The sequence below is a fragment of the Arabidopsis thaliana genome, chromosome 2 (genome assembly GCF_000001735.4).
Source record: "Arabidopsis thaliana chromosome 2, partial sequence".
Lineage (NCBI taxonomy): Eukaryota > Viridiplantae > Streptophyta > Magnoliopsida > Brassicales > Brassicaceae > Arabidopsis > Arabidopsis thaliana.
Genome location: NC_003071.7, coordinates 8778545 through 8791717, shown reverse-complemented (window position 1 = coordinate 8791717; position 13173 = coordinate 8778545). Strand labels below are relative to the sequence as shown.

The following is a 13173-nucleotide window of genomic DNA, read 5'->3' as shown; positions in this document are numbered from 1 at the left end:
TAACACAAATCGCAGAATTTGATGGTAAGCACTAAGCATGAACCAAAACACGTTGTAACATGATTACTTCAAGTTCAAGCTCATTGTTTAACGTCTCTCTGCTAATCAATTAGTATTTCAATAAGTACATAAGTTTTGACTGCCTTAGTTTGAATGTTGTGTAGAAATAGGTTAATATTTTTGTTGAGACCAAATCTCGTGCATGATGTCCAACTAATGATGACGGATTGACAGTAAGCATAAAGCAGATGACTAGCCTTTTTGCAAACCTAATTACATAAATAATTAAGTCTAAACAAAGACCAAAAATGCTCCAAAATGACTTTGTTTGTATGAAACTATTGATGTAGGTCGAATAAGAGAAAAGAGACATTAGAATGCAAAACAAAATGCACTGCTTTGTTTTATTGATGAGTAAAATTTTGTTAGCCAGTTGAAGATTTAAGTTTTGTTTTCGTTTGTTTAAATTCAAAATTAGAGATAGTTTATATGAATACTGGTGTCTAATTTATGGTGGTAAATCCGTAAATGGTTCCATAGTAGGTAATAAATATGCTCGTATTGAAAACAATTTTCTACAAGTCTAAAGTAGATAAATATCTAAATTAAAATTGAATAGTATAAAATTCAAAAACAGGTCAAAGCGAATTAGGAGAATTACATTCGAACTTAGAAAAAATGTTTGTCGTCTAAGTCGGGATTAGTAGTGTAAATGTTGAAGTGTTCAAGGGGGAGACTCCACTTCCATACACTCATAAATAACAAACCAAAAAGAGCGAAAATTAAAAAAACTTAGAAACTTTAAGCGACAAACGTGGCTTGTGGGAGTGGGGAAGTTTGTGCTCCCCAATGTATAACTCACATGGATACCACAAAAGGACTTGCAAAAAAACTTACTTACTCCTCCTTTAAATAATTGAAGAGAGTTATGGACTAGCATTAAGTATTTCCCAACAATAAGTATTAAAAAAGAAATCACTTTTGATTCTTTAATTATTTGTTACAATTGGTGAACATGTAAGGGTGATTTGGAAAAGTGGGGTGGGGATTAATTATTGAACAAATTCATAATTAAGAATTATATTCTCTTGAAATGCTCTTGAATCAGTGAACACCAATGAGATCGTGGTCTTCTAATCATCATCATCTAATGGGAGGGTGGGAAAATGCATGGAAAGAAAATTTCTAGCTAATTGATAGATCTGTATTCGTCAAATCGCCAAATCGGTACTTGTAGTTATAATCCGGTGGTTGAGAATCTTGAGATTGTAATTGGTAACGTACTTCATAGCTTTTAATCCTGTACCCTCTTGATATCGTCACGTCGTTTGTCCCACTAGACTACTACATAGTTTATATGATTGGACTATAGCATTAATCTTCGATTTAATCTGGAATGATATGAATTAAGACAACATATGGTGTGTTTTTGACTGTTATAGATAGGAACTTTCTGGAATAATCTACAAATTAGGACATAGATAAGTATAACTAAATCGAGGAAACAATTATAGGCGAGATCGTTCTTACTTCTTAGCATGATCATCGGTTGATGGGGAGATCTATACGGAACCACTTTCCTTCCGGAACCAAGAGGAGAGGAAGAGAATGAATACTAGAAACATGTTAAAAAGACAGACCAAACATAACCCAACCTTAATCAAGGTCATCTCCTTCTGTCTAGATATGGTATCGTCGCGGGTCATTTTAACGTCATCTATATGGAGATGAACACCAGGATCTCTTAGCTTAACCTTGCTACCGATCAAAGCTGAACCACATGTTGCTTGAACATTGCTGTTCACGTAGATATTGATCCTGCAACCACTTTGACTCGCTATGTCTACATCCCTAGGCGCCACCATCACCGCACCAACATTTCTCCCGTTTAAGTTTATTCCACCACTGCCAGATTCGGGTTCGGGATAGTCTCCGTCATCTTCCATTTTGGTACAGACTGCAAAAATGAGTCTATCCTGTCTCTCCAGAGATGATATTTGCTCTATATGCTTTGCTTGGTTCTTGGGGTTCCCTAAAGTTCTTTACTTTTTCTATAGCCAGAAGCAAAGTGAATTATTCTACGATTTGCATAAACTAGATTCCTTACCCACCCCTAAATTAAGGATACCGAAGGCCTCAAGATGGGTTAATGGACATCAATGTTTCATTACTGGGAGATAACGGAGTCGAAATACCTTCTTGACCATGTAAAGGAAACTTCAAATTACTCAGGGTTTAACCTCTATTGCATACAGATGCATGTTGATACGTTTTGTCGTAAGTAAAACATACAACACCGAGCTATATGTAATGCAAAGATGAAAGCATATGGCTTTAGTTTTACTCAAGGGAAGTAGTACATGGAGTTCGAAACGAACCAGACATTGCATAAATCCTAAGGGACCAACCACATCAAGAAATATATTGTCCCCTCTCTAACTTATAATGATGTTGATGTGTTATAATTTTTTCAAGAACACAACAAAGAGGAGGACCCGTTTATTATTGACAGAAGTAAATGAAAGTCATCAACATAGCAAATCTGGTTTCCGCAATCTCATTGTGACACTTGCATGAAAAAATTAGTCCAGGAAATGACCTTTGAGCAGAGAAGCAGCATCAAGGGTAGAAGTCTGTTGGTATCTTTTCACTGACAGTAGAACCGAAGTTAGGACCACCCTTGCGATATTGGATAAGAAACTCGACCGGATATCCCTTCAATTTATGGGGGACAAGGTCCAGATCCTGAAACTTCAAGGCTGAAATAGCCATTGTTGTACAATAAAAAGTGAGACTCAATTAACTCAAGGAAAATAACTCATTTCACTTCTATGAATAATGACTAACCGTTGTCAGATACAAGTGTATCGGTTGTAAGTGCATTGATTTGATCCAGGTTGAAGATCTGAGGAGAGGGTAAGGGGAACGGGACTTTGTTCACCATGAAGTCTCGAGGAGCCGCCATTGCCTGGAACAGATTGTGACATATGTGAAATTAGTATTACAGTATTTCAAGAGGAAAACAAAAATTCTTTGGAGTTTCTTCCATGGACAGTGCACGATTCGATCTTTTACCTTGGCAATTGGAAACGGAAGCTTCACATACCGAGGCCATTCACGAATCATATCATACATGATCTCTGCCTGCAAGACATACTTGGAAATCAAACCCACTGAGCTAGGATAGTGACACAGAGAATGAAGGATTAAAAGAATTTACCAACTCGTGAGTGGTAAAGACATCTGGACCACCCAATTCGTATGTTTTCCCCATGCTGGAGCCATCATCCTTTAGAGCAGCAACAATCGCAGCAGCAACATCAACCACATAAACAGGCTGGAATCTGCAGTAGAGTTATCGTTAGGGACGGAACTAAATCTACATTTCAAGTTGCTATGAACCAGTGAAAAGAATTGCACAAAGAATTCAAGACGTACTTGGTGGTTCCACCACCTATGAGCGGGAGGAAACCATATTTTTTAACGAACATTGACCAGGGGTTCAAGATTCTGTCTTCTGTACCAATCATGGTTGCAGGTCTCATGATGGTTGCCTACAAAACACATATATATCATGAACTGACTAGAAGCAGCATGCTGATGACAAAAAGTTTATATTAACCATCCCAGGTTCACTTTTGCTTTCAAAATTTATAAGGTTTTAGAATTTAATAATAACATCATATACGGTTTTCCCAGTTCTGCACAAAAAAATCTAAAGGATCTTTCTTTTCTCTGAAAAAGAAGCAGGACCATGAATATTGAATAAAATATTACGATGATAATAATTACAACAGAGAGAGTTATGTGTACCGAAAGCCGGGTAAGTATACCTCAGGCAGTGCGTTCAAGACAGCTTCCTCAGCAGCAGCTTTTGCCCTCAGCATTCTTGAAGGAGATGACACAGAAGCTCCTAGGCAAGAAACTTGAATATATCTCATTATCCCACCGTGTTCCTTGGCCACCTGAAACAACATATCCACAAAGTCCAATCTAATCAGAAATAACCAAAAGAGCAAACCATAGCAGATCGTATCATCCCAAAGGTTAAAAATGTGTAGCTCATTGCAGATGTAGGCAACATTCTGAGGGGTAAAAAAATGGAAACCTGTTCACCGGATTTTTTGGAAACAATTCAAAAGATGATTCGCATTTTGTCAGGATTCAAACACATACCAATGCAAGTTTCTCAGCAATATGATGATTCGCATCTTCAAAACTGAAATTTCTTGTCTCGTACTCTCTTCCTGAGGAGTAGAATAAATATCATCCAAAATGGAAAGAACAGTGCTACTTTTTTAATGGTTTTAAGTTTAACTATACTTGCTAGAAAAAATTAAGATAGACAACAAAATATCACCAATTAGATTGATAACGACATTAGCCTTGGCCATGACAGCCTTAATCGAGTCTTCATCTCTTGGATCAAATTTCATTGGTACCACCTGGAATATACAGGCAACAAACACACATCAAATTTGCCGATCCAATGCATAGTTTTTTGTAAAGATGTTTTTTTGTTGCATACCCTCGAAAGCATTATGTTAAATAAAAGAATACATTACCTGTCCTAAATCTCCCATCAACTTGAGATGTCGAGGAGAGTCCTCTGAGCCTCGGAAAGGAACAAGCACTTGTGATCCCATTTTAGCTAGTAGAAAAGATTCACTCGAGTTTAGCAAGTAACAAAATAAAATCAACAAATGTACAAAATAAAAAACAAGATTGATTTACCCAACTGGTAATACCAATGATAAACCCAACTCACCTAGCTGCTGCACAAGATAACGACCCAGAAATCCTGTGGCTCCAAATACTGTAGCTACAATGCCACTGCCAAAGCAAAGGAGAAATTAAGATTTTCATATACTTCTTTTCCTCTTAACAGAAAACTCTCGAAAAAACTACAAATTAGCTGTGCTAAAGCTACCAAAAACCCCTTAAAGATGATACATTTCTCCGCAAAGGCAAGTAATTTACAATATCTATCCTCTAAGCTCGAAACTTAACAAAAGATATACAGAATAAGCATGCTTTAACATAACACGGCAAGAACATTTCTCATTCCCATGACAAACGGAACAGAAAGCTCTCGAGAAAAGTTCACTAAACTGAAGCTACTGCAAACCCATTAGAGACGATACATTTCTCCATGAAGGAAAGTAATTCATGAAAGCTATCTCTTAAGCTCAAAACTAAACAAAGCTATAGACTAAGCCTACTTAAATCCTAACAGAGACCAATATCGTTTCTCCTTCCTATATGAATTCTCAAACATTTTCTAAAGGAAACAAACCCTAAAAAAGAGCAATGGCATACCTTACGGAAGATCTCCCACCAGTACCCTTGCGAGCGAGGTGTCCCACGCCCTTAGTAGCGAGGGAAGACGAATAGCGACAATTATCAGTCCCATTCACTAATTAAAATCAGAGGAAACACACAAAATCATTAAAAACACAAATCTCTCATTAGCCCGAGACTCATAACATAAGTAACCTAGAAATCCCAATTGATATAAGAAAAAAATCAATGGCAGAAACTTAACGGTGATTAGAGACTCCGTAGAGCGATCTGAGAGAAGAAGATGAATAGATCGAAGCTCCTCCGACGAGAGGCCGTTGAACTAATCTCCTGGAAACTACTTGCATCCTTCGTTCTCAGTTACACGATCGAGACAACAAATACAGATGTGAGAGAGAGAAAGAGGAAGAAGAGGAGAGAAATGGAATACAAGAATTTGCTGCCTCGAGGATACAAGCAAATGGGCCTGGGCCTTGACAATATCTCATTGGCGACGATAAGTAACACCTTTAAAATGAAACCACGTCACTTTGTGTTGGTCCGTATTACGTAAGCCCATTTATTAGTGAAACGGCACCGTATGACAAATATTACTATTGGATTACCTTTCTTGTTAATCAAAGTTTAAAGTTATCATAAATATCATAACAACTTGATTGATTTTTATATATGCTTACAATTGTGTTTGCTTGTATATTATCTCATGATATATATAATACGTCTAACTATAAAATATAGACTTTTCTTGTCATTGGTCACAATAAACCCAAACCAAATAGATTATAAAAAAAAAAAAAAACACACACACACACACAATTGAAAGACAAAAAATGAAGTAAGATACATAAAAACACACTCACAGTCACGACTGAACTTGATAAGTCTTGCGTTAGCAATATTTTGTTTTACTTTATTTTATTACCAAACAAAATAACGTTTTTACTTTTCAAAAAAATTCTGATTTACTTGTGAAGCAAGTAAGATGCCTCTTCCTGCCTTTCTATACGTGCTCCTTCTCCGTTAATTTTTCTCAGTCGTCTTCTTGGTAGATGCTTCCTCTCCGTTCTTTGTGCCACGTCTTGCTGATCTTCTTCCGACAAACTCAGCCGCCGCATCGTTGTAAGCCTTAGCCGCCATCTCCGCTGTTGGAAACGTTCCAAGCCATCTCCTTACTTTCAAACTCGGATCCCATATCTCCGCCGCCCATTTACCTGATGGTTTATGAAAGTACATCAACTGCATGCTAACGTATTGGAACATAGTTTACCTCATGGGCTCGTGGCTTATATATATATGAAAATACATGAACTAAAACTAGCTAGTACTAGAAAAACTCAAAGCTTGTATTAGAATAGAACTTACCTGATGGTTTTTTCCTCACTCCTTTGTGCTTCTTCTCCTTCTTAATTATCGCCTCGTGTCGTGGGAAGACGCAACCGTAGCAGCCGGTGACACTACAAAGAGGACAAGGGCCAGCGTTCAAAGGTGGAAGATCAGCTTCCCATGCATTCGAGTTCGTGTCACCTCCGACGTTGGATATTACTTGTTGCAAAGCAGAGACCATGATCACATGTTCTTGATCTCTCGTCAAATTAGGAGTGAAATTGATGTTTTGATCGTAAGAGGGAACATTTTCTGAATTTTCCATTTCCGCGGAGTCGTTGAACTGAAAATAATTCGTTGCTCACGGTCACTGAGAAGTGTTGAAAGTGTTGTGAAGATTTCAAAAGAAACTACTGACGAGTAAGCAAAAAAAGGTTTATATGGTACTAGACTACTAGACATATGGTCCCATGCAAATCTTTAGATACGCGGCACCAATTAGTGTTGTTTTTTTCCTTTGAGAACGATACATCTGTTCAGTAGATATTTATTTTCTGCAAAAGCGATTGCTATATTTATTCGATACACTACTTACTAATTATTATTAGTCTTGACACCGAGTAAACCAAATATACTTCTTAGTCAAGATATTTTCAACTACCTTATTTAAGTCAAAATACAGTTGGATCCTATTATATAATGGTTTATTTTGTAATCTGGACTGCAAATATACACATTTTTTTAGTGTTTAAAAGTTGAGTTTCATTCGTAACAATTGGATAGGTGTAATTTCATTGTTTTAAAAATCATTTTATATTTTGCAATACTTTTTCATAGGTTAATACGATGGTTGTATACTTGTATGTATCAGTCCTTGGATTAATTTTGCCCAATGACATTCTATCTATAATACTTTGTTCTATCCTTTTTGCTCTTTTTTTTTTCTATCTTATATATCTAATCTACTCTTTTGATTTAGCATTACATTGTGCAACGCTATACAAAATGGAACCATATGTTTTCGAGCTTTTTGAAATATTTTTGGGGGTTATTTCTGTTCTGTTAAGATATATTTCATTTGCAGTGCTGGTTTTGGTTTCTGTACAAACAGTGAGTCAATAATTAAGGAAACAAGGTACTCATATTCCAGTGCTTTAAGTCTTTATTCATATACCAAGTTGTTATGAGAGTCTCCCTTTGAATATCCCCGGTCATCACTTTCATATTTTGTATTTTTTTTCTTTGATTTAATTATATACAGTTCAAGACAAATTTAGTTAACTAAAATGAGACAGTTAATTGCTTTCAATTTCATGTTTCACTGATGATAACGTAAACAGAATAATGAGTAAAACAAAGTAAAAATGCAGAGAACCGAAACAGAGTATTCCTATTACGATAATTTGATATAACGTTCATAAAACGCGATATCAACTTCTCACCTACAAGAGTCTCGACGAAAGAGCTTCGGTAAAACGATGAGGGAAATCTAGAAGTCTCTAGAAATAAAATACAACCAGATTATTCGCATAAGAAAGCATGAACATAACATGTTGCTTTTTATACTAAAAGGTAAAGAAAGTAAACGTTAATAATGATCACCGTCAATGTCAAGTTGCCAGCTCAAAACACACACGTGCATTCCTTTTTGCTCTTGACTTCACATGTGTGATCTTGACTTTCTAGAATACTATATCATTGACTAAATAAGAAACCAACACAAAAAGAGTTTTCGAAGCGGAATACACAGATTGGACTCGGATACGAGGATACGACAAAAAACAAGAAACCCTACAAATTACTATTGATGAGGTTCTTTGTATATATAGTGGTTGTTGCATACCATCATCTCCTTTTCGTTTCTATATATCATAAACTTTCTTTATGTCTCAAATAAAAGCTCTGTATGGTATTGGTCTTCTTGAGCAAGTCATTTATAGATGACAAAATATTCATGCTTTGTTCTTAGCGATTTCTGTATCGATCGCTTCAATTTTACCTATGAAATTGTTTATACAAGATTTTTTTTTTTAAAAAAGCAACCAAGCGGTAGTGGTTTTCACTGAGGAGAAATTTTTTGTAGGTTTAATATATGGATCGAATCATTTCAAACGTAAAATTTACTAAATTATTCCAGTTAATCCGTCGAACCCCACTAGAAAACGTGGTGAATAAGTAATTTGACGGCTACATTCACCCTAAAAAAATGAAACATGCGATTAATAGTGTAACTTTAAATCCCTTACCAAAAAAAAAAAAGTGTAACTTATAAGTTGATTTGTCTTTTATTTTATCGCATGGTATAAAATACGTCTAACAATAAAATAGAACATTTTATTATCATTGCTTACATTAATTAACCACAAAATAAACCCAAACCAAATAGATAAAATACACACAATTGGTAAAAAAAAAAAATAGAGGATAAAATACACACAAGAAAGATCACCTTACTAAAGTGTACCGAAATCAAACCGAAGTTGATAAGTCTTACTTAAGCAATTTTCTGTTTTATTATTATATTATCAAATTAAACCAAACCAAACCGAAGTGCTTCGTTTTGTTGGCAAAAACCGTTTTATTCTTTTACTGTTTTATCATATTTACTTGTGAAGCAAGTAAGATGCTTCTTCCTGAATAATCTTCCACGCCTCCTTAACGTGCTTCTCCTCCGTCAATGGCGCTCCTATTGCGCAACGTAGTACGATTTTCCCCGATAAAGCCTGTTTCCCACGCAAAGCCAATACATATATATTGATTTAACAACATTATCCCGCAGAGAAGCCAAGAACAAGAACAAGAACAAGAAGCAGGAAGACAAGTCACTTACAGTGTGCGACATGAAGAGTTTCCCTGAAGAGTTCACTGCGTCTAGGAGTTCACGGTTTCGGTTATTACACTTCTTTTCTTCGTCTTTCACAGGCACGAGGCGGAAACAGACAAGAGCAAAGATCCGAGGTGTGACAATCTGCAAACAAGAATAATCACTTATATATTCACCCTTTCTTAGAAGAATCTTTTATCCAGAATGATTTGAGATTTTTACAGTTACCTCGAAGTTAGGATCTTGAGAGACAAGTTGTTCGAATTCTTTAGCCAGTTTGATATGGTTTCTTATATAGCTCTTCAAGGTCTCAGATCCATAGAGCCTTAAAACCATCCATAGTTTCAATGATCTGTCAACAAACAAACACAATACTCAGATGTTATCTATGCATATGTTCTTACAAAACTTAAAATTTATTTTTCTGGGAAAGCAAAAAACCTGAATCTTCGTCCGAGAGGGATTTGCCAATCTTTGTAATCAACAACCAAGTTTGCCTGAGAGGCCTGGCCAAACAAAATGTAGATAAGAAGACTAGTAATCTAATAGATCCAAAGAAGAAAGATTGTTTTTTTTTTTCTGTAAAGAACAAAATCTTTCTTACCTTGTTTTTGAGAAACTCTGGATTTGTTGAAAGAGCTAATGTAAGAGAATCTTGATCCTGTTTTTCACGTGTTAATCCTCTTTAAAATACGCGAAGAGAGAAAGAAAAGAGAAAAGAGATTAAAATGGGCTATATATACCTTTACCCAAAGAAGGGAACAATCGAAGTTAGTGAGGAACCATTTGTGAGCATTCATGTTAAAAGAGTCTGCAGTTTCTACACCGTCAATGTATTGCCGATACTCTGGACATATACAGGCACTTCCAGCATATGCTGCATCCACGTGAAACCAAATTCCATTGCTCTGAGAAATGTAGCAAGATAAATATCATAAGTTTCTATGCCACAAAAGTCTCTGTGAAGCTTGTTTGGAAATGTGAAATAACTAACATTAGCAATCTTCCCCAGTGCAGCTAATGGATCAACTGCGGTTGAAGAAGTGGTCCCAACCTGGAAATAACAAATAAAAATTTCAGAGGACATGCTTCAAGAGGGTAAGTAATTAACAGTGTAGTTCTTACATTAGCACATAAGAAGAATGGAATCAATCCAGCTTCAAGATCCCTAGAAACAGCTTCTTGAAGCGATTCTGGACGCAGAGCGTAATTTGTAGAAGAGTCTGTTGTCAGCACCCTGCAATTCTCTGGATGGATTCCAGCAATCTGTCAACAAAACAAACCAGAAGAAAATTAGTTACGTATTCCAATTTTTCTTTGACTTTAAGTCTGCAATTTTTACCTGGCAAGCCTTCTGTAAAGCTGAATGAGTCTGGTCAGAGGAGTAGACAACGAGCTTCTCAAGCGCGTTTTTGCCAACGCTTCTTAAAACCTTGTCGCGTGCAGCAATCAGAACAACAAGAACAGCTTCACTAGCTGACCCTTGTATAACTCCACCTCCATTTCCTACAAGATACAGCTTAACCAACACTTAGGTCTCAATTAAGCAAAAAAGATTTTATGTTTTAAAGTGATTACCTTTGGACATAAACTGCTCGGGTAGGTTGAGAAGTTTAGCAACCCAATCAAGAACGATCATTTCTAGCTCTGTGGCAGCTGGAGAAGTAACCCAACTAAAACCAACAATGCCAAGACCAGCACTCAACATCTCACCCAAGAACCCAGCAACACTGCTGTTAGAAGGATAATAAGCAAAGAAACTCGGGCTTTGCCAATGCGTTACTCCAGGCAATATCTTTGCTCGAACATCTGCAAAACAAACTCACATCATGTCCATAGTTCATACTTGCGCAAACAGGCTTATTTAGTATCTATGTTCAGCAGAAATGGTCAAAAATTTACCATCAAGAACTTGGTCCAGAGTTTCAGGGTGGTCAGGTGCAGAATCAGGCAAAAGCTTATGAAGATAACCAGGCTGCATCAAAACAAGTAAATTCAACATTGTGACTAAACCAGAGAGATTTAGAGAGAGAAACAAACTTGCTACTCCCAAGTACAAAGAACTAGAGTTGCCAATTTGGTTTTAACATTAGCAAAAAAACAGCAACTTTGACAGAAATTAGGTCACTGACAACAGTTCGGAGCTATAAATTACGAAACTTTAACAAACCCAACTCTCAGAATCCAAGTTATAAGTAACGGATTGAAAAACCCATAAACCATAACCAAATCGATTGTCTCAGAAAACAGAAAAAGACCTGAACTTGGCTAAGAACAGGGAAATCTTCGATGGTTTTGTAGTAATCAGCAATGAAATCAACCATCAGATGTCCGTACTCTCTCAATTGCTCTGAGTCCATCGGCTTCAACACCTTCCCGCTTCCATTTTCCCTGAAGAGAAAAACACAAAAACTCAATTGAAAATTGAACAGAAATGGGAATTCCAAACTCTTCAGTGACTTACATTTTGCTTTCTTTGCTTGCGTCGATTTGAATTGATGTTTATGTCTCAGAAGCTCTCTCTCTGATTGATTTGAGGTTTCAGTGGGAGTGGATATCTCTTATTTATAGGGCCCTCAATTTTTATTTTTTTAAAATAAAATATTTTTAGTCAATTTTTTGTATATATATTTTTAATTAATGAAAAAGAATCTCCAGGTATTTATTGTATCCACCCAATTCGTTTATCAATAACTATACAACTTATTGGTTCTCCTGCAGATTTTGGTTTAAAATCAATCATTTAAAAAACGTTTTATATTGTTTCAAATTACTTTGAGATTGTTAAGGTTTATTCCCCGAGTAAAAAAAAATCACGTGAGCAAAATAAAATTCATATATATATATATATATATATTCATGTTAATTGTCAAACACTTTAATCTCTCAATTTTAATAATTATTTATGTTTTACTAATCATTCAAAACACTTGATAGTCTACGGCAAGTTCGCAACCGTCCACTTCTCCATATTCTCACAATTGAACTCGTTGCGTTTAAACCCTATGAATCATCAACTACGGTAATAATAAATAAAAATTTTGAATCAAATGTAATGAGAAATGTTTTGTGTGAGACGTGAAAAGTAAGATTTTAGAGAAAGATTGTGCATCTTTTTCTCATGTTTTTTTTTTTTTTTTGGTCTAATCTTTTTCTCATGTTCTAAAATACATTATTAACTATGACTCAGTCAACTATGACATTGAAGAGTTTCGCAATGAATCCAAACCAATTTCTGAGGTAATTTGTCAGATAGTGCTGAGGGTGATTTTTCGATGGCCAATTCAACCGTGACACATCGTATCCGAATTGTCCACTAAATATTCATGCGGTTATAATGGTTCGACCTAATCACAAAAAGATTGAGTTTTGAGAAAATTTGATTAAGGGTCAAAAAGGTTTCTACAAGGATCGTCACATTGTTTTAAGTAATTAAACGAGAGTGAGTTGGAAAAAAATAGTTTAGAGAAAGATAGCCACTAGGAAACATATCAATAAAAACTGAGTCATTCACATGTTTCATGCCAAAAACACACGCTTTCTTTCTTATAAAAATGACATATTCTCACTGTATGTTGTTTATATTATTTCTCGAACATTTGTGTTATCTTAATTGGAATGGTGAAATTAATTCGGTTTATCTGATGCAGTTTAATTACTATGATCTGATGTGATCAAAGGAAAAATGATGAAGATTGAGGAATAGATAGCTCTAGTAATGTTTT

The 13173-nt window shown here is 35.7% G+C and overlaps 4 protein-coding genes across 7 annotated transcripts; all 4 read right to left on the bottom strand.

The window, feature by feature from the left end:
- Positions 1 to 975: 975 nt before the first annotated feature.
- On the bottom strand, positions 976 to 2124 carry AT2G20362 (uncharacterized protein). Of its 3 annotated transcripts, none has more exons than NM_001335677.1 (2): positions 1531 to 2107; positions 1016 to 1391 (listed from the first exon to the last, which is right to left on the bottom strand). In NM_001335677.1, exon 1 carries the CDS (start codon positions 1944 to 1946, stop codon positions 1563 to 1565), a length of 384 nt encoding a protein of 127 aa, NP_001324465.1. In that variant the 5' UTR covers positions 1947 to 2107; the 3' UTR covers positions 1016 to 1391; positions 1531 to 1562. The 3 variants fall into 3 exon arrangements, with proteins under 3 accessions (NP_001118349.1, NP_001324465.1, NP_001324464.1); NM_001335678.1 differs by having other exon boundaries at positions 1016 to 1344; NM_001124877.2 differs by having other exon boundaries at positions 976 to 2124.
- A 23-nt stretch (positions 2125 to 2147) lies between these two features.
- On the bottom strand, positions 2148 to 5758 carry AT2G20360 (NAD(P)-binding Rossmann-fold superfamily protein). The gene is made up of 12 exons (NM_127595.4): positions 5546 to 5758; positions 5320 to 5416; positions 4769 to 4833; positions 4566 to 4651; positions 4361 to 4445; positions 4177 to 4247; positions 3834 to 3965; positions 3439 to 3554; positions 3221 to 3344; positions 3076 to 3144; positions 2848 to 2968; positions 2148 to 2759 (listed from the first exon to the last, which is right to left on the bottom strand). The coding sequence occupies exons 1-12, from the start codon at positions 5646 to 5648 to the stop codon at positions 2620 to 2622; spliced, it is 1209 nt and encodes a 402-aa protein (NP_565469.1). The 5' UTR covers positions 5649 to 5758; the 3' UTR covers positions 2148 to 2619.
- A 512-nt stretch (positions 5759 to 6270) lies between these two features.
- On the bottom strand, positions 6271 to 6949 carry AT2G20350 (Integrase-type DNA-binding superfamily protein; the record flags this gene model as incomplete). Its single annotated transcript, NM_127594.2, has 2 exons — positions 6271 to 6512; positions 6664 to 6949. 2 exons carry the CDS (start codon positions 6947 to 6949, stop codon positions 6322 to 6324), a joined length of 477 nt encoding a protein of 158 aa, NP_179625.1. The 3' UTR covers positions 6271 to 6321.
- A 1979-nt stretch (positions 6950 to 8928) lies between these two features.
- On the bottom strand, positions 8929 to 12051 carry AAS (Pyridoxal phosphate (PLP)-dependent transferases superfamily protein). 2 transcript variants are annotated; one of them, NM_179668.2, is made up of 13 exons: positions 11913 to 12051; positions 11707 to 11839; positions 11351 to 11423; positions 11027 to 11257; positions 10791 to 10954; positions 10574 to 10714; positions 10443 to 10502; positions 10192 to 10356; positions 10053 to 10109; positions 9890 to 9954; positions 9677 to 9800; positions 9455 to 9592; positions 8929 to 9347 (listed from the first exon to the last, which is right to left on the bottom strand). In NM_179668.2, coding segments are annotated over exons 1-13 (1473 nt in total). In that variant the 5' UTR covers positions 11915 to 12051; the 3' UTR covers positions 8929 to 9227. The 2 variants fall into 2 exon arrangements, with proteins under 2 accessions (NP_849999.1, NP_001324415.1); NM_001335676.1 differs by having other exon boundaries at positions 8946 to 9347; positions 10273 to 10356; positions 11913 to 11983.
- Positions 12052 to 13173: the final 1122 nt, after the last annotated feature.

Coding starts and splice junctions, on each gene's coding strand:
- AAS (NM_179668.2), bottom strand. Junction 10,715..10,790: donor CTTTACAGAAGGCTTGCCAG/GTAAAAATTGCA, acceptor TTTTGTTGACAG/ATTGCTGGAATCCATCCAGA. Junction 9,801..9,889: donor CCTCTCGGACGAAGATTCAG/GTTTTTTGCTTT, acceptor GTTTGTTGACAG/ATCATTGAAACTATGGATGG.
- AT2G20362 (NM_001124877.2), bottom strand. CDS start 1,946: ATGGAAGATGACGGAGACTATCCCGAACCCGAATCTGGCAGTGGTGGA.
- AT2G20360 (NM_127595.4), bottom strand. CDS start 5,648: ATGCAAGTAGTTTCCAGGAGATTAGTTCAACGGCCTCTCGTCGGAGGA. Junction 3,145..3,220: donor TCTTTACCACTCACGAGTTG/GTAAATTCTTTT, acceptor TATGTCTTGCAG/GCAGAGATCATGTATGATAT. Junction 2,760..2,847: donor TACACTTGTATCTGACAACG/GTTAGTCATTAT, acceptor TGGCTATTTCAG/CCTTGAAGTTTCAGGATCTG.